This window comes from Microcebus murinus, chromosome 16 (assembly GCF_040939455.1).
Source record: "Microcebus murinus isolate Inina chromosome 16, M.murinus_Inina_mat1.0, whole genome shotgun sequence".
NCBI lineage: Eukaryota > Metazoa > Chordata > Mammalia > Primates > Cheirogaleidae > Microcebus > Microcebus murinus.
The window spans coordinates 49,021,451-49,040,257 of record NC_134119.1 but is presented as its reverse complement, the minus strand read 5'-3'; the positions used below and the strand labels follow the sequence as shown (position 1 = coordinate 49,040,257).

At 41.4% G+C, this 18,807-nt stretch overlaps 1 protein-coding gene across 5 annotated transcripts in view; it reads left to right on the top strand.

The window, feature by feature from the left end:
• The window catches only part of HTT (huntingtin), a 159,413-nt gene that overhangs the window by 19,747 nt on the left and 120,859 nt on the right, over positions 1 to 18,807 (top strand). For 4 of the 5 annotated variants that reach the window (XM_075992879.1, XM_012737356.3, XM_012737355.3 and 1 more), the window contains exons 3-6: positions 8,708 to 8,828; positions 13,886 to 13,945; positions 14,328 to 14,407; positions 16,097 to 16,235. In XM_075992879.1, coding sequence (XP_075848994.1) covers positions 8,708 to 8,828; positions 13,886 to 13,945; positions 14,328 to 14,407; positions 16,097 to 16,235 — 400 coding nt within the window. Of the gene's footprint in view, positions 1 to 8,707; positions 8,829 to 13,885; positions 13,946 to 14,327; positions 14,408 to 14,918; positions 14,992 to 16,096; positions 16,236 to 18,807 lie in introns of those variants that run through there. The other variant, XM_075992880.1, reaches the window with a different exon arrangement.

Sequence of the window (18,807 nt, the reverse complement as noted above, 5' to 3'; positions counted from 1 at the left end):
GATCACACAAGTTAAAGGGCTCAGTCCCCCAAGACCACCCTCACTTCAGATACCAGTCACAAGTCCCAGGAGGCCACTGTACTTCTGACCAGTCAGCTGTAAATGAGGGGTTCGTATAACTGCCCTTCTCAGGTTTGGTAACTTACTAGAATGGCTCACAGAACTCAGGAATATAGTTTACCTAGGCTTACTGGTTTATTATTAATATAAAGAATCTAACTCAGGAACAGCCAAATATAGTGATGCATAGGGCAAGATATGGAGGAAGGGAGCTTGAAGCTTCTATGCCCTCTTTGAGTGTGCCACCCTCCCAGCACCTCAGTGTGTTCACCAAGCTGGGTAGTCATCAAATCTTGTTTAAGGGCCCTCACCAACAGAGAGATCTGCCAGCACTTTGTTCTCAGACTTCCAGCCTTCAGAACTGTGAGAAGTAAATATGTTATTTAAGCCACCCAGTTTATGTTTTGTTATAGCAACCCAACCTGATTAAGACACTAGTAATCCGTAGAATGAGACTAAAACAAAAATAAGAACATTTTTTACCTATCAAATTGTCAAACATTAAAAATACTCAATATAAACTTTAGGCTATCATCTGTGTTTGATTTAGCAATTTCACTTCTAGGCATTTACCCTTAGGAAAGTATATAATGATGTTGGTACAGTGTTATTTATCCCATTAGAACATTAAAAATAATCTTAATGACCTTAATGACCAATAGAGGAATTGAAAGATTAAGATACATTTATACCAGGAAATATTAGTTATTATAACATTAATAGATATTTATGTTTGTGACTGACTGGAAAAGATATTAACAATGTGTTAAAACACTAAATTAAAAAAATCATGGAAGAGTTTTGCTTCTGCCTAAGATAAGAGTAACAAGGATCGTGTTTATCTTCCTTCCTAAACAGTTGAAAGTGGCTGAAATATATGTCACAGTGGTTTTTTTTTTTTTTTTTGAGACTGAGTCTCACTTTGTTGCCCAGGCTGGAATGAGCGCCGTGGCGTCAGCTTAGCTCACAGCAACCTCAAACTCCTGTGCTCAAGCAATCCTCCTGCCTCAGCCTCCCAAGTAGCTGGGACTACAGGCATGCGCCACCATGCCCGGCTAATTTTTTTCTCTATATATATTAGTTGGCCAATTAATTTCTTTCTATTTATAGTAGAGATGGGGTCTCACTCTTGCTCAGGCTGGTTTCGAACTCCTGACCTCGAGCAATCTGCCCTCCTCGGCCTCCCAGAGTGCTAGGATTACAGGCGTGAGCCACCGTGGCTGGCCGTCACAGTGGTTTTCAAAGCATTGGGCATCAGAGAAGGAAAAATATTGGTCCTGGGGAAGATGGAAAATGATGTGGTGATCTCTATAGTTTTCTCAAATTACTGGCTGGAAGGAGTTTCCAGGCCATAACATGAGGAAGAACTGAGGGGAAACTGAGGCCACACTGGTGGTTTGCTGGGCTAAGAAGACAGAGCTGGTGGTCCAGAGAGGCCACAGTGGCTAGAGCCCATACAGAAGAATACCACAGAGGAAAGAACCACACAGTGTCCCCTGAAGTTTTGAGCTGAGTGTTGATCAGCACATGCTTGTGAGGAAATGACCCATGGCTGGAGATAGAATCACCTGAAAGGATTAGACAGAACAATTGCTGAAACTCACACAGAGCCAGGGAGAGTTTCTAATCACACCAATCAGAATGAAAACCTCAACCCTCATGGAGTGGGTACTAGGTCGTTACTCTGATCCTGCCTATCAAAGCTTAAAAGCAAAACCCAGTGATCAAACTTTTTCAAAGTAACTTAATTACATCCCACAGCAGAGTTCAAGAATATTTTTTAGCAATACAGAAGTATATAGCATCCAACAAGGTAAAAGTTACAAGGTCTGACATGCAGTTAAAAATTATTAGGAATGCGCCTGTAATCCTAGCTCTCTGGGAGGCCGAGGCGGGCGGATTGTTCGAGGTCAGGAGTTCGAAACCAGCCTGAGCAAGAGCGAGACCCCGTCTCTACTATAAATAGAAAGAAATTAATTGGCCAACTAATATATATAGAAAAAATTAGCCGGGCATGGTGGCGCATGCCTGTAGTCCCAGCCACTTGGGAAGCTGAGGCAGAAGGATTGCTTGAGCCCAGGAGTTTGAGGTTGCTGTGAGCTAGGCTGATGCCACGGCACTCATTCTAGCCTAGGCAACAAAGCGAGACTCTGTCTCAAAAAAAAAAAAAAATTATTAGGAATGCAAAGAAATGGGAAAATATAAGGAGAAAAATCAGTCAATTGGAGCTGTCACAAATTACACAGATGATAAAGTAGTACACAAAAACATTAAAACAGTTACTATAACTGTATTTCATGTATTTAAGGAGGTAGAGAAAACATTGAATATGTTGAGTAAAGACAAAACATAGAGACCCAAATTGAACTAAACTAAGAGTGACAGCAGACTTCTTGTTGGAGACAGTGTCTGCCAGATGTCAGTGAAGCATCATCTGTAAGATATTGAGAGGAAAAAAACCCCCTAGAATTCTATACCTAGTAAAATCTCTCTCAAATATAAAGGTGAAATACAGACTTTTTCTGACATCCAAAAACAGAAATAATTTATGTCTAGCACATGACTACTATAAGGAATTTTAGAGAAAGTATTTCAGGCAGAAGGAAAAATGATACCAAATGAAATCTGGATCTACACAAGAGGTTGAAGAGCAACAGAAATGGTGACTATAGTGGTAAATATAAAAGACTCCCCTTCCAGCTGGGCTTGGTGGCTCATGCCTGTAATCCTAGCACTCTGGGAGGCTGAGACGGTGGATCACTCAAGGTCAGGAGTTTGAAACCAGCCTGAGCAAGAGCGAGACCCTGTCTCTACTAAAAATAGAAATTAATTGGCCAACTAAAAACATACAAAAAAATTAGCCAGGCATGGTGGTGCATGCCTGTAGCTACTCAGGAGGCTGAGACAGAGGATTGCTTGAGCCCAGGACTTTGAGGTTGCTGTGAGTTAGGCTGACGCCACGGCACTCTAGCCAGGGCAATAGAGTGAGACTCTGTCTCAAAAATAATAATAATAAAAAAGAAGACTCCTCTTCTTATTTTTAAACCAGGTGCAGTGGCTCATTCCTATAATCTCAGCACTTTGGGAGGCCAAGGTGGAGGATGGCTTAAGGCCAGGAGTTTAAGACCAGCCTGAGCAACATAGTGAGACCCCCATCTCTACAATTTTTTTAAAAATTAGCCAGGTGTGGTGGCATAAGTTCGTAGTCCCAGCTACTCAGGAGGCTGAGGTGAAAGGATTGTGTGAGCTCAAGAGTTTGAGGTTGCAGAGAGCTATGATGACACCACTGCACTCCAGCCCAGACAACAGAGTGAGACCCTGTCTCAAAAAAAAAATTTATTTATTTATTTATTTTATTTCGGCATATGATGGGGGTACAGATTAAAAAAAAAAAGCAATTTTTTTAAGTTAAAAAAGAGATTATTTTAATGTAATTAAATTTTAGGAGGTTAATCTTAAAAATCTGATTAAATTTTAAATAGTTATTTAAATTTTAAAAGATTAATTTAATTGATTATAGCAAAAATAATATATTTTGGGTATACAACCTACAGAAATAAAATGTATGACCATAATAGCATAAAGTCTAGAAGAGCAGAAATTAAAATATATTTGTGCTAGGCAGAGTAATTCCTCCCTACCAGAAAGATACCAGGTCCTAATCCCTGGAACCTGTAAATGTTACTTTATGAGGAAAAGGGTCTTGAAATGGGGAGATTATCCTGTATTATCAGGTTGGGCCCTAAATGCAATCATATGGATCCTTAAGAAATGTAGGCAGAGGAGATTTACATACCAGAGAAGGCCATGTGAAGATGGAACAGAGATTTGAAGGTGCTGGCTTTGAAGATTGGAGTGATGCATTCACAAGCCACTGAACAAGGCAACCACCAAAGCTGGAAGAGACAAGAAGCAATTCTGGAGCCTCTGGAGGAGGGAATATGGTGCTGGCAGTACCTTGGTTTTGGCTCAGTGGTACTAATTTTGGACTCTGGCCTCCAAAATGGTGAAAAAATAAATATCTATTGTTATTATTAAAAAAATTTTTTTCTTGAGACATTCTTGCTCTGTTGCCCTGGCTAGAGTGTCGCAGCATCATAGCTCACTGCGACCTCAAACTTCTGGGCTCAAGCTATCTTTCTGCCTTCAGCCTTCTGAGTAGCTGGGACTATAGGTGTGCACCATGATGCCCAGCTCATTTTTCTATTTTAGTAGAGACGGGGTCTTGCTCTTGCTTAGGGTCTTCTCGACCTCCTGAGCTCAAGCAATTCTCCCAACCTGGCCTCCTAGTGCTAGGATTACAGGCGTGAGCCACCACACACTGCCAATTTCTGTTTTAAACAACCCAGTTTGTAGCAATTTGTTACAGGAGCCACAAGAAAATAATACAATACCGTTGTTAGTTTCTTATGCTCTGTGTGAAGCACACTAATGTAGATTGGGATAAAGATATAAACTATAAACAATAAAGCAACAACTGAAAGCACAAGGAGTGCACAAGGAGTTATAGCTAATGCACCAAAAAGGAGATAAAATAGAATCACAAAAATACCTAATCTAAAAGAAGCCAGAAATAGGAGGAAAGGCAAATGAAGAACCTAATGGCAGATTTAAACTTAGGTGTGTCAAGAGCAACATTTGATATAAAAGGCAAGGAATTTTTATATTGAATGGAAAAGTAAGACCTGGTATATGTTGCCCACAAGAAATTCATTTTAAATATAAAGAGGCAAAAATAGGTTAAAAGAGAAAGAATGGAAGAAGGTTCACCATGCTAACAAGAGTCAGATGAAAGCTATAGACTGGTTGTAAAAATATCAGAGAAGGTGAATTTCAATGCAAAGGCTATTACCAGGGATAAGAAGGTCATTTCATAACGATGAAGGAGATCAACTCCTCAGGTGAGCATAGCATTCCTTTTTTTTAATTATTTTAAAAAATTAAAAATTTGTGCCTTCTTCCAGGAAAGAGCATAGCATTCTTAATATTTATGCACCTAGGCTGGGCGCGGTGGCTCACGCCTGTAATCCTAGCACTCTGGGAGGCCGAGGCGGGCGGATTGCTCGAGGTCAGGAGTTCAAAACCAGCCTGAGCAAGACCCCGTCTCTACTAAAAATAGAAAGAAATTAATTGGACAACTAAAAATATATATACAAAAAATTAGCCGGGCATGATGGCACATGCCTGTAGTCCCAGCTACTTGGGAGGCTGAGACAGGAAGATTGCCTGAGCCCAGGAGTTTGAGGTTGCTGTGAGCTAGGCTGATGCCATGGTACTCACTCTAGCCTGGGCAACAAAGTGAGACTCTGTCTCAAAAAAAAAAAATTTATGCACCTGACTGCAAAGCTTCTAAAATACATGAAGTAAAACCTGACAGAACTGCAAGTAGAAAGAGACAGTTATAGTCCAAGATTTCAAAAGACCCTCTCAATGATTTGTAGAACACATATGCCTAATGTCTGGATCTAGAAGTCGAACAATACTATCCACCAGTGTGATCTGATTGACATTTATGGAACACCCCATCAGAAGACATACTCTTCTCAAGTGCTCAGAGAATGTCTGCCAAGGTAGATCAGATGCTGGGCCATAAAAGAAGTCTCTAACGGGATTCAAATCATAGGGAGTGTGTTTTCTGATCTCAATATCTTTTTTTTATTTTTATTTTTTGGAGACAGAGGCTCTTCATTCTGTCGCCCGTGTAGCAGTGTCATCATAATTCACTGCAACCTCAAACTCTTTGGCTTAAGCATTCTCCTGCCTCAGCCTCCCAAGTAGCTAGGGCTACAGGTATGCACCACGACGATGCCTGGCTAATTTTTCGATTTTTTTTTTTTTTTTGAGACAGAGTGTCTCGCTTTGTTGCCCAGGCTAGAGTGAGTGCCATGGCGTCAGCCTAGCTCACAGCAACCTCAAACTCCTGGGCTCAAGCAATCCTCCTGCCTCAGCCTCCCGAGTAGCTGGGACTACAGGCATGCGCCACCATGCCCGGCTAATTTTTTCTATATATATTAGTTGGCCAATTAATTTGTTTCTATTTATAGTAGAGATGGGGTCTCGCTCTTGCTCAGGTTGGTTTCGAACTCCTGAGCTCAAACGATCCGCCCACCTCGGCCTCCCAGAGTGCTAGGATTACAGGCGTGAGCCACCGCGCCCGGCCCGATTTTTAATAGAGATGGGATCTTACATTTGCTCAGACTGATCTGGAACTGCTGAGCTCAAGTGATCCTCCTACCTCAGCCTCCTAGAATGCTAGGATTACAGGCCTAGAGGCATGGTGTCTGGCCCTGACCTCAATATCAATAAATTAGAATCTGTTACAGGAAGATTATTTGGAAAATCTCTGAATATATGGAAAAACACATTTCTGCATGGCCCGTAGGTCAAAGAAGTCAAAAGGGAAATTTGAAAATATTTTGAATTGATCAAGGATAAAAACAATATATTTCAAAATGAGCGGGGTACTGCAATAGCATATTAAAGGGAAATTTATAGCACTCAATGTTCATTTTAGAAAAGAAAGATCTCAAATCTATGGCCTCAGCCTCCCAAATAGCTGGGACTACAGGCATATGTCACCATGCCAGCTAATTTTTTCTATATATATTAGTTGGCCAATTAATTTCTTTCTATTTATAGTAGAGACGAGGTCTCACTCTTACTCAGGCTGGTTTCGAACTCCTGACCTCGGACAGTCCGCCCGCCTTGGCCTACCAGAGTGCTAGGATTACAGGCGTGAGCCACCACGCCCGGCGTATTTAATTAAATTTAAATTTAAAAGTCTATTTGATTTAGTTACTGGAGAACTTTTAAGTATGGTTGGAAATGGTATATAAACTTTTTCAACTAAATTTTATTAGTTCTAACAGGTAAAGTATTTCTGATGACAGTTTCGTGTGTGAATTGAGATGTGCTATAAAAAATATTGTTATATATCTCAGTGATTTCTTCATGTTAATTATATGTTTAAATAATATTTTTAAAATGTTGAGTTAAATGATATATATTTTTATATTTAAATTTCATTTCATTATTTTTTCTTTTATTATCCTAAATCAAACTACTGGCACAATTAAATGATATATTATTAAAATCTTACATGTTTGTTTTTAATTTTGATGTGTTGACTAGGAAATACAAAATTACACATTAGCTCACATTATCTTTCTGTTGAATGGTATTGCTTTGGAGTGCAGTGTTTGCGTGCCTTTCCTCCTTAGTTCTTTCTTCCTGGCTATATTCTACATAGAAAAGGTCTGAAATGTTGCTAAGTAGCTAGTTTTGTTTCCTGCTTTTATAAGTTTGTTAATCACTGTTGATGTGGTCTTTTTCTGTCTTCTTAGGCTCATAGTTGTCTTCTATTGATAGGAATTATTTCCTAGAGACAAAGAGGAATGGGGACTCCGTTTCAGAGTGCTTTAGATTGAGATCATGAAACAGCAATCTGATTTTTTTTTTTTTTTTTTTGAGACAGAGTCTCGCTTTGTTGCCCAGGCTAGAGTGAGTGCCGTGGCGTCAGCCTCGCTCACAGCAACCTCAAACTCCTGGGCTCGAGTGATCCTTCTGCCTCAGCCTCCCGAGTAGCTAGGACTACAGGCATGCGCCACCATGCCCGGCTAATTTTTTTTTTATATATATATATCAGTTGGCCAATTAATTTATTTCTATTTTATAGTAGAGACGGGGTCTCGCTCTTGCTCAGGCTGGTTTTGAACTCCTGACCTTGAGCAATCCGCCTGCCTCGGCCTCCCAAGAGCTAGGATTACAGGCGTGAGCCACAGCGCCCGGCCAGCAATCTGATTTTGATGTTCCAAAAATAGCACATCCCCTGTATTACTGGGATTTGTTATTCTTGGGATTACCTCAAGAACATCCCTTGTATTATTGGTTTGTGACACTTAGAATGCTGTGGAATCAGTTTCACGTACCTGGCCCATCAGCTTATCTCTCCTTGGCTGTGTTTAGCCAGTTGGATCATGACAGCCTAAACAGGCTCTCTCATTAAACATTTTTAAATAATTTACAAACAGTACACAGACTCCAGTTTTTATGACATTGTGATAGGGCAACAAAAACAATCTGACCATGATCATGTAGCATCTTAGGGCAAAATATGGTTATACTTTAGGACACATTGAAAGTAAGATTTAAAAGGAATAAAAGATATGTTGTTATACTAGTTTTCAAGGTTCTAAGAATATTGTTAAGTAAAAGTAACCTTTTGGCAGATAGTAGTTGCCTGTCAGGGATTGAAGTATCTGAAGCAGTGTCTTTTTAAAAGTTTCTAAACTAAAACTTGTAAAAATGAGATTTGTTTTGCTAGTACAATCTCTCCTTTTTTAATAAACTTTGTTTTGGAATAGTTTTAGATTTATAGAATACATGCAAAGGTAGTATAGAGAGTTCTCACGTATCTCTCGTCCAGTTACCCCAATCATGAACATCTTACATTAGAACCGTAAATTCTTAAAATTAATGAATCCATATTAATACACTATTAACTAAAGTCTACACTCAGATTTTCATAATTTTATATAAGTCCTTTTTCTGTTCTAGAACCTCATCCAGAATACCAGATGCCTCATTACATTTTGTTGTCATTGTCACCTTAGGGTCCTTTTGACATCTCTCTTCTTTTTTCACTTAGAAATTCTCCAGAATTTCAGAAACTTCTGGGCATCGCTATGGAACTGTTTCTGCTGTGCAGTGATGATGCGGAATCAGATGTCAGGATGGTGGCTGATGAGTGCCTCAACAAAGTTATAAAAGTAAGAACTTTGTGGACGTTGTTCTCAGAGCTGTAACTTGTTGTAGGCTAAGAAGAAGCCATCATTTAGCAGCCTTCTGTTTTGAGCAGCAGTTTTTTAGGATGTCTACAATTCTTTCATTTCTGGTATGTGGTGTTTGGGGGCGCCCTGGTATCTGCCCTGTGCTTGCCATACCTGTTGCTGGAGGAACTGTGTTTACCCTTGTGCTTACACAGTACATACGTAGGTCAGTGAAAAGCACGATGGTGGCCACTGGGTGCTCCTGGGAAAAATGTCACAGGCACCAACTTTTGTTTGGACATAGCACAAAAAAATCTGGAAGCCCTGGGAAAGGGGGATGGGTAGACAGGTCTGGCTGTGGTATGTTGGGCTTTCTTTGGCTCCTTTCCCTGGCCCTCCCAAGATCTGAGTCAGGCAGTGCTGCTTGCAGGTAAAGATGTGACTCTTAGAGTTACTTGGTTAGCTTGAGCTCATGTCACATGAATGTGGAGAAAAGAGATCCCAGAAAAGGATAATGAAGTCAGAAAGCCACAGGCACTTGGATAGCAGTGATAGGTGAGGTGAGGAGAGAGACAGGGACAACTGTTCTGCTTTGTTCTTGCTTCTTTTTTTTGAGACGGAGTCTAACTCCATTGCCCCAGCTAGAGTGCAGTAGCATCATTATAGCTCATAGCAACCTCAAACTCCTGGGCTTAAGCGATCCTCCTACCTCCGCCTCCCAAGTAGCTGGGACTACAGGTGTGTGCCACCACACCCGGCTAATTTTTCTATTTTTATCTATTTTTATTAGAGATGGGGTCTCACTCTTGCTCAGGCTGGTCTTGAATTCCTGAGCTCAAGTGATCCTCCCGCCTCGGCCTCCCAGAGTACTAGAATTACAGACATGAGCCACTGTGCCCGGCTTTGTTCTTGCTTCTTGATGCAGTTTGTGCCAAGATCACCTTAGCACTTTACTGTTCTGCTGCCATAGAAGGGTAAAATCCTTCTTCTATTCACTAATTCTTAATATATGTAAAACTGTCCTTATTTTAATCATTTTGCCCTTCTCCTAGTGTGAGTCCCCAGTCTATCTGGTCACCTTCTTTTAGACCACCTTTGAGTTTGTGAGTGGGCCTTTTGAATTGGGTATTCAAAGTTAAATATTGTTCCTACTGCAGGCTGACCAGACTGAAGAAGTTTCTCTGATATAGTTTTTGATACTTTCTCTAAAAACTGTCTCTAAAGAGACAGGGTCTTGATCTGTCACCCAGGCTAGAGTGAAGTGACATGATAATAGCTCACTGCAGCCTCCAACTCCTGGCCTCAGGAGATCTTCCGCCATCAGCGTCCCAAAGTGTTGGGACTACAAGTATAAGCTACCACACTCAGCCTGTCATTAGGATCTTGAAGATCAAAAGTGTCCTTTGGTCTCTTCCCAAGTTCTTTCTTTTGCAAAGTGGTCAAATTTTACATTGGCCAAGAAATTATCCTTTATTTTTCTCCATGAGTCCAACCTTCCTCAGGAAGGTGGTCACTCCTTTCATTCCTGTGTTTCAGGAGGTCAAGGCATCATTGCCAGGCACATAGACCAAGCATAGGTTTTAGAGTGAGAGATCCGTGTTGGTATCTTGCCTCTGCCGCTTACTAACTGATTGACTTTGGGAAATGTATTTAATTTTTATGAGCCTTGATTTCCTTAACTATAAAATGAGATCAGAATTTTTGTGGTGTGTATATGAGTGTGTCGGTGTATGTGTGAAGATTAAATGCACCAGTTGCCACATACTGGATCCTCAAAGAGGTAAGAGGTATTCTTTTTTTTTTTTAAAGAGACAGGGTCTCGCTCTGTTGCTCAGGCTGGAGTACTGTGGTGAGATCATAGCTACTCTTGGGCTCAAGTGATCCTCTTGCATGTGGTATCTTGGGCTTTCTTCGGCTCCTTTCCGAAGGAGCCCCTCCCAAGATCTGGCCCAGGCAGGGGGACCTGGTCATTTCACATGACAGTATTGTTCCATTTTTAAGCCTGTCTTTTTTTTTTTTTTTTTTTTTTTTTGAGACAGAATCTCACTCTGTTGCCTAGGCTAGAGTGCCATGGCACCAGCCTAGTTCACAGCAATGTCAAACTCCTGGGCTCAAGCAATCCTTCTGCCTCAGCCTCCCAATTAGCTGGGACTACGGGCACTTGCTACCACACCCAGCTAATTTTTTGTGTCTATTTTTAGTAGAGACAGGGTCTTATACTTGTTCTGTCTGGTGTTGAATCCCTGTCCTCAGGCAATCCTGCCACCTTGGCCTCCCAGAGTGCTAGGATTATAGGCATGAGCTGCTGCGCCCAGCCAAGCCTGTCCTTTTCAGAGTCCTCTTTCCAAGCATGGCTGGACACAGTGGCTTGGTGTGTGTTTGAGAACGGTAGTCCACGGGCTCTAGTTTGTAGCTTTAAGTTCCAGGTTCTCTTCCTGGCTGTCTTTACTTTCCTCTTTGTTTCCAGTCTCCAAACATGGCGATTCTAAATTTTCATGTTATGTCTCTGAACATAAGATGAAGTCAGTGTCTCACAATCTCTTTCTTCTGGTTACAGTTGGGTATGATGGGATTTGGCTGCTCTCAGATTCCTGCTTCCTCAGATGCTGTTGTCATCAGGTTAAGCAGGCTGGGAGTGGGCCCAAGGTTGGACTAGATTTGCTCAACAGTGGCAGAGAAGGACAGGCTTGGGAGGATAGGGGTGGCCGTAGGCCAGGTGTAAGGGATAGGCAGGAACACAGGAATGGTCACCTAGCAGTCAGGCCTGGACTTTGTCTTCTCATGAGTGTAGCAATATGTGTATCATGAGGACCAGTCTCTATATAATCCAGGACAGCTGGGTACATTTTGCATGCCACTTATGTAGAAAAATGCACTGGGGACCCAACATAGCCCGGCAACATGCTTCTGCCCTCAAGTAATTTAGTCTTAGGTGGCATATATGTATAGAAATAATTCAGTATGTGATCTGCAAGGTATTGGCAGATCACCTTGGTAGTCAGGAGGCTGAGGTGATTTCTGTGTGGAGAGGCAGAGAAGCTTCCTGGAGCTAGTAGCCATAGGTGAAAATACAGATTGGAGACCTTGGTAACTACCGCAGCCTCTTGAGGGGCACCAGGAAGTCGGTGGAAGCTCAGAGAGGAGGTAGGACCATCTTAGGCTGGAGAATGGGGCACCTTGAGGGTCAGCTCAGGGGGTTTGTGCTTTATTTGGTAGAGAATGAGGAGCTCTTGGAGATTTTTGACATGGTCAGACGAGTGCTTTACGAGGAATAATGACCTGGTGAGGACATGCAGATGACTTAGAGTGGAGAAGGACCCGAGGTGGGGAATCCTGCTGGGAGCCTGAGTGGCCCAGGGGATACAGTGGGGTCTTTAGCCAGTACAGTGGCACTGGGCCATGAGCGAGTACAGTGGTGGGCCATGTGGTGGATTTGGTGGGGTGTTATGTCTCTGGGGCAGGCAGTTGGTGTGCGGCCATAAACCAGCGACTGGCTTATTGTGAGAGTGGATTTCTTGCTCTTCTGAGGGGTTGAGATTTAGGTTTCTCTTTTTATAAAATAAGTTCTATGTTCGTTTATAAAACATTTATAATGCTGAATCAAACTTTGATAAAGCTTCTGGTCTTATTCAAAAAGTATTGTTTTAATATATATTTGTCCAGTTTGGTTTGCTCATTTAAGGACTTACAAAGTATAGACTGCAATAGCAGAATCAGGATTTAAAAACTTCTGAGACATTACTATACTTCAGAATCTCCCAAAATGTGATTCCTCTTTTGATTTTCAAGTTCACTGATCAGGTAGGTGAACCCCCATGAGTTTTATTAAGACCAGCTCGGTCCATAGACATGAATTGCCACATGTCACAGTGAAAGACGGCTTTTTGACTGAGGCGTGGTCACAACGTCCACTCTTCTGGGTGCACAAGCATTAGTAATACCATTTTGGAAGAGAAGGTTCCCATGGGCAAGAGTAGCACCAGAGTCTTCTCTCTCCCTTTCTTCCAACTTGAGAAGCCCTTCTCTAATGTGGACTTTGTGCCACTAGCTGTTGTTACCAGGTTGAAATTGGTCACATAGCTATTATTTCTGGTTTAGCTCTGCCAAGTAGGTAGGGAGGGACAAGACATGTGCTGTGAGGAACATGGGGCTCCTAGCTGGCCATGGGCTCTAGGTCATGGGGGTGTGGGCTGTGGGCACCCCTGCTAGTGAGGAGGGACCAGGCCTGTAGAAAGGATGTGGGACTCTGCCCCAAGAAGTGTTCATAGCCAGAGTGAGGGGCTCTGATCTTATAAGTACAGTCACAGCCCCTGCACCCTGCAGGCTTCTAGGGCATTGCGTAAGCCAGTGTTGTCCAATAGAATGTCCCGTTTGAGATTAAAACTTTACACTGGGGCTTTGGAATTTACTTGAACTATCTACTATTTTAATTTTGATGTTATGTAGTATTTGCTATAATGAAAGTTAAATTCTTTTTTTTTTTTTTGAGACAGAGTCTCACTCTGTTGCCCAGGCTAGAGTGCTGTGGGGTCAGCCTAGCTCACAGCAACCTCCAACTCCTGGGCTCAAGCGATCCTCCTGCCTCAGCCTTCCAAGTAGCTGGAACTACCAGCTACAGGAATGCACCACCATGCCCGGCTAATTTTTTCTATATATATTAGTTGGCCAATTAATTTCTTTCTATTTATAGTAGAGACAGGGTCTCGCTCTTGCTCAGGCTGGTTTTGAACTCCTGACCTAGAGCAATCCTCCCGCCTCGGCCTCCCAGAGTGCTAGGATTACAGGCGTGAGCCACCGCGCCCGGCCGAAAGTTAAATTCTTTTTCTTTCCATTTTTTTGCTTAGGTGAATGACTTGATAATAAATTAGATAATTTATTCAGTGTATTTAGTATATTCATATATTTACTTCTTTCTTTCTTGATGAATAGGTTCTGAATTTAATTGCTATTATATTTTACTTTGCCCCCAAATCAAAGTCTTAGTTGTCTTTTAGTTTTCTTTAGAACTGTTGACAGAATGTGTCTTCCATAAATAAATTTGTTATATTTTGTTGTAGGCTTTGATGGATTCCAATCTTCCAAGGTTGCAGCTTGAGCTCTATAAGGAAATTAAAAAGGTGGGCCTTCATTTTCCATTGTTGAAAAAGTTTCACTGTATTAAATAGCATGTGTGGAATTATCTTTTATTCATTAAGTAAAAATGTTAGAAGGAACATTTGGTAAAGTAGACTATTGCTTTACTTTTATTCAAAAGGTTATTCTTCATTTTTATTAGATGAGATGGGAATTTTATGTGGTCACTTAAATTTATAATTGAAGCCTACTAGACCTTAAAATTTCTAAAGTAGTTATCACATGTTTTACATACACATTTAGTTGGCCTTTTCTCTAAAAATAGAAATTAACCATGAAAGAAAATGCTTTTGTTTATATGCAACCCTCTTTATGACTAGTGCATGTGACTCTTAAATGTAACACATCGCTCACTTCACCACTCAGAATGGCGCCCCTCGAAGTCTTCGTGCCGCCCTATGGAGGTTTGCCGAGCTGGCTCACCTGGTTCGGCCTCAGAAATGCAGGTAAGGAGTACATGCTGGGTGATGATTGTATGGGGGGCCAGCTACTACCAGTCTTTTACGTCTCAGCTCAAATGTCACTTCAGAAAATAAAAGTCACTTCAAATATCTGCTCTGTCCACTCTAAATTGCATGGACCTTGCCTTGTTTGTATTTCTGTTGTAGCACTAATCTCTGTCAGAACTGTCTTGGACACTTTCTCGGTGTACTTGTTCATTCTCTATCCCACCTGCCCCAGGACAGCGGGGGTCTTGTCTTGTTCTTTGCTGGCCAGCACCAGTAACAGTGTCTCCACGTAGTACTTGCTAAAGAGATACTTGTCAAATTGTTGAATATTGAGGTACCAACCTCATTATTGCTGACTGTAGGAGTTACAGAAAAAAAAAATGGGTTAAAAATATGAGTGTTGAACTATGAATGAAGTTTTGACTAGTTGAAACAGTTCTATCTTAATGGATTGAGAAACAAAAGCAGGACCAGTTTTCATCAGTTCCTTCCTTCTTTCCTTAACCAGCAAAACGTGCTGATGCCCTGTGGACCCTTGGCTCCATCCCTGAGGAACTGGTAGAATGGCCTAAACCTTCACTGTTAGTATGAAACAATGATTTATTCCATTGAGGTTGAATTTCAATAAGAATCTTACATGGCTGCACAGCTACAATTATTAGGCAAATGTCTTTTTTATATAACATTTTTATTTTACTATTCTTATTTGGAAAAATTTGCTACATTTCTGAAGCAGCACATCCCACATTCTCCACATAGCAGCCGAAGTGACCTTGAAGAATATAATTAGATCCTGTCATTCCCTGACTTAAACTCTTATTCCCCAGTGCTGTCTGCATAGAATCCAGACTGCTCACTAAGGCCCAGGCCATCACCCCACTGTCCCTGTCACCTCAGATACTCTCTGTTGACACATTGGCCTGATTTTAGTTCTTTAAGCAAGCCAAGTTTTTCTTGCTCCTGATGACTGGTTTGTTTTTTCCCTCAAGTCTCAGCAAAAAAGTTACCTGCTTAGGCCCCTCTTGGCTCCCTACCTAATCTGCCCTAGATGCCTCTGTGGAAGTGTTAGTGCGCCATCTGTGGCTCTGCTTGTCACCTGTCTGCCACTGGAGGGTGGAGGCCTCGCTGCTCCAGGTACCTGAGCAGTGGCCTGCCAGTCACCAAGGATTTGTTCAGTGAATTCATGTGGTCTCAGCTTATCTGTCTTATGACTCAGTTCTCTCATGTCCTACACATTCTGCTTTTTCTATGTAGGAGACCAAGTCTTATCTCTAAGGCCTCATTTAGTTTGCATGCTTTTTCCCTTTGTTGTATCATGCTCCTTTTAAAAGAAAGCTTTATTCTCATTTCTTAATTTTTGTCTTTGAAATGGTGTTTTCTTATGTTAATTATTATTTTCCAATTTAAAAATGAGCATTTAAATAACTATTATAATTTACTGCAAACTGCTTTTAATCCCAGCTTTTTAGAGTCCTCTGTGGTCATAAGAGAAATGAAGGACATGCCTTCAAACACTTGAACTTCATTCGCATTTTGTCCTCCTTTTATTAATAGCTGAGCTTTGTCCAGTTCCCATTAAGGATTATTTTGCATATGAAACTGTTTTTCCCTAACACGGAACAAATTGCTTATATTTCTCCTTAAGGAGACTTGGAAGAATGACTAATATTCCTTTTGCGTACACAGGCCTTACCTGGTGAACCTTCTGCCGTGCCTGACTCGAACAAGCAAAAGACCTGAGGAATCAGTCCAGGAGACCTTGGCTGCAGCTGTTCCCAAAATTATGGCTTCTTTTGGCAATTTTGCAAATGACAATGAAATTAAGGTATGATTGTTGCCTCAAATCACAAACATTCGGATGATGCCCTTAGTGAGTCTGGTTTAGAGTTACGACTTTTGGACAATCAGTGATTTGAGAATACTTCTTGGGTTATGTTTCATAATTTAGACTACCATAATTTATGTTATTCTGAGGCACCCTAAGAGCTTCTTTTCACTTTTGCTTTCTTACTGTGGGGTGAAGAGTTGAATAGGGAGGTGGTTTATCAGTGCAAATTCAAAAGGCACCTTTCCAGAGCAGACTGGTTTTGGTGTGCTAGATTGACCCCTTAACCTTGAGGGGTTAAGTTCCGACTGTATCAGGACTGCAGATGGGAGAAAGCTCAGTGATGCAGACCTGTGGGTATGAATGTCTCACAGCCACCAGGGCCCCATGGCTCCCTGTTTTACTACCTTCAAATTCACTTTAGTGTTTTATTTACAGTGTCTAAAAATTGTGACTCTGCCTCATGGTTTGCAGATTACAGGATTCTTGGCCTCTTACTTTCTTCTGGGTCAGGCCTTTGAGCCGGAGTAGCCCTCTGAGTAAGCCCGAGGTAGTGTGTTACAGTGGTTAGAGTACTTTTTTTGGAAATCAGTTGAACATGGATTAGAATTCTGTCCTCTTTACCCAACAGCTCTAAGCTTGTATCCTTCCTATTCTGAAAAATGGGACATTAATGATATGTGAGGCTATTCTAAGAGTCAAATGAATGAATGCCTGTTAATAGTATAGCATAGCAACCCACAGAAAGTGCTCAGATGTTATCTGCTACTTCTATTAGCTTTATGACCTTGGATAAACTATTTAGCCTCTCACATTTTTTCTCTGAGTTTCAAATTTTTTTTGTAAATACTAAGGAGATTTAAAAACAATTTCAGCCGGGCACGGTGGCTCACGCCTGTAATCCTAGCACTCCGGGAGGCTGAGGTGGGCGGATTGCTCGAGGTCAGGAGTTTGAAACCAGCCTGAGCAAGAGCGAGACCCCGTCTCTACTATAAATAGAAAGAAATTAATTGGCCAACTAATATATATAGAAAAAATCAGCCGGGCATGGTGGCGCATGCCTGTAGTCCCAGCTACTCGGGAGGCTGAGGCAGAAGGATTGCTTGAGCCCAGGAGTTTGAGGTTGCTGTGAACTAGGCTGACGCCACGGCACTCACTCTAGCCTAGGCAACAAAGCGAGACTCTGTCTCAAAAAAATAAAAACTAAAAACAATTTCATGAGGTTTGGGAATGGTGAAGGGAGATGATGAATCCAAAGAATTTAGTGTAATAACTAATCATTCTGCTTAGTACATGGCAGCAGCTGCTGTTACTTGCTTATTTATTTCATTTATTTATTTATTTATTTATTTGAGACAGAGTCTTGCTTTGTTGCCCAGGCTAGAGTTAGTGCCGTGGTGTCAGCCTAGCTCACAGCAACCTCAAACTCCTGGGCTCAAGCAATCCTTCTGCCTCAGCCTCCTGAGTAGCTGGGACTACAGGCATGCGCCACCATGCCTGGCTAATTTTTTCTATATATATTAGTTGGCCAGTTAATTTCTTTCTATTTATAGTAGAGACGGGGTCTCGCTCTTGCTCAGGCTGGTTTTGAACTCCTGACCTCGAGCTATCTGCCTCGGCCTTCCAGAGTGCTAGGATTACAGGCGTGAGCCACCACGCCGGCCTTAATGTACTTTTTCAATGATATGCATGTGTGTGTTTTCAATCAAAGGAGTTTGTTTTGTTTTTGTTTTATTCTTTTAGAGATAGGGTCTCACTCTTTCACCCAGGCTGAAGTGCAGTGGCATGATCATAGTTTACTACAACCTCAAACTCCTGGGCACTCTGCCTTGGCCTACGAAAGCACTGGGAATATAGGTGTGAGCCACCACCCTGAGCCAATCAAAAACATTCTTTAAGATGCTAATATCTTTTCTTGTAGCTAAAAAAGTTTGTCAGAGATAAATTGACTGGATTCTCCAGGTGGTGTCTCAGGGAGAAACTGGAGACAACTTGTCATTGGGGGAGTCTTGTCATCAAGCTCTAGTCCTCTGCCTCATAGGATCCAGAGGTCTATTCTGTAAATTCACTGAGAGTTGATAAGCCTCTAAGAACCAGTTCATGTTAACCACACTCTTAAGGAGAAACTTATTGATAAATCAGATGCCTATTTGCCTAGGCATAGCCCTAGCAGAGTCCCTGACTAATAGTAATTGCTCAGTGAACATCAAATCATGGCTCAGAGCATAGTTTAATAATGGGAAATGGATATTCTTAAGAAACATAGTCACTAAACTAATGCAGTTAGGTGGTCATCCCTTTTCATTCTTTGGATATTTTTGTTAAGACTTCACTGGCCATCATTATAATTATAGTACCTTCTTGTTTGGATTATTCTGGATGTCCAGTGATGAAGTCTTAATCTCTAGTTTTTAGGAGAATACTTGAGTAGTATGCTGTCATATTCAGTTAAGTTGCAGATGTTGCCAGTAGAAGACGTTCTAGTTCCGATAATGCTTGGTGACACGAGCCCCACTTTTACACATTATTTCTTAGGCTGGGACATTACTATAGTTAGCTAATACTCTTTTCT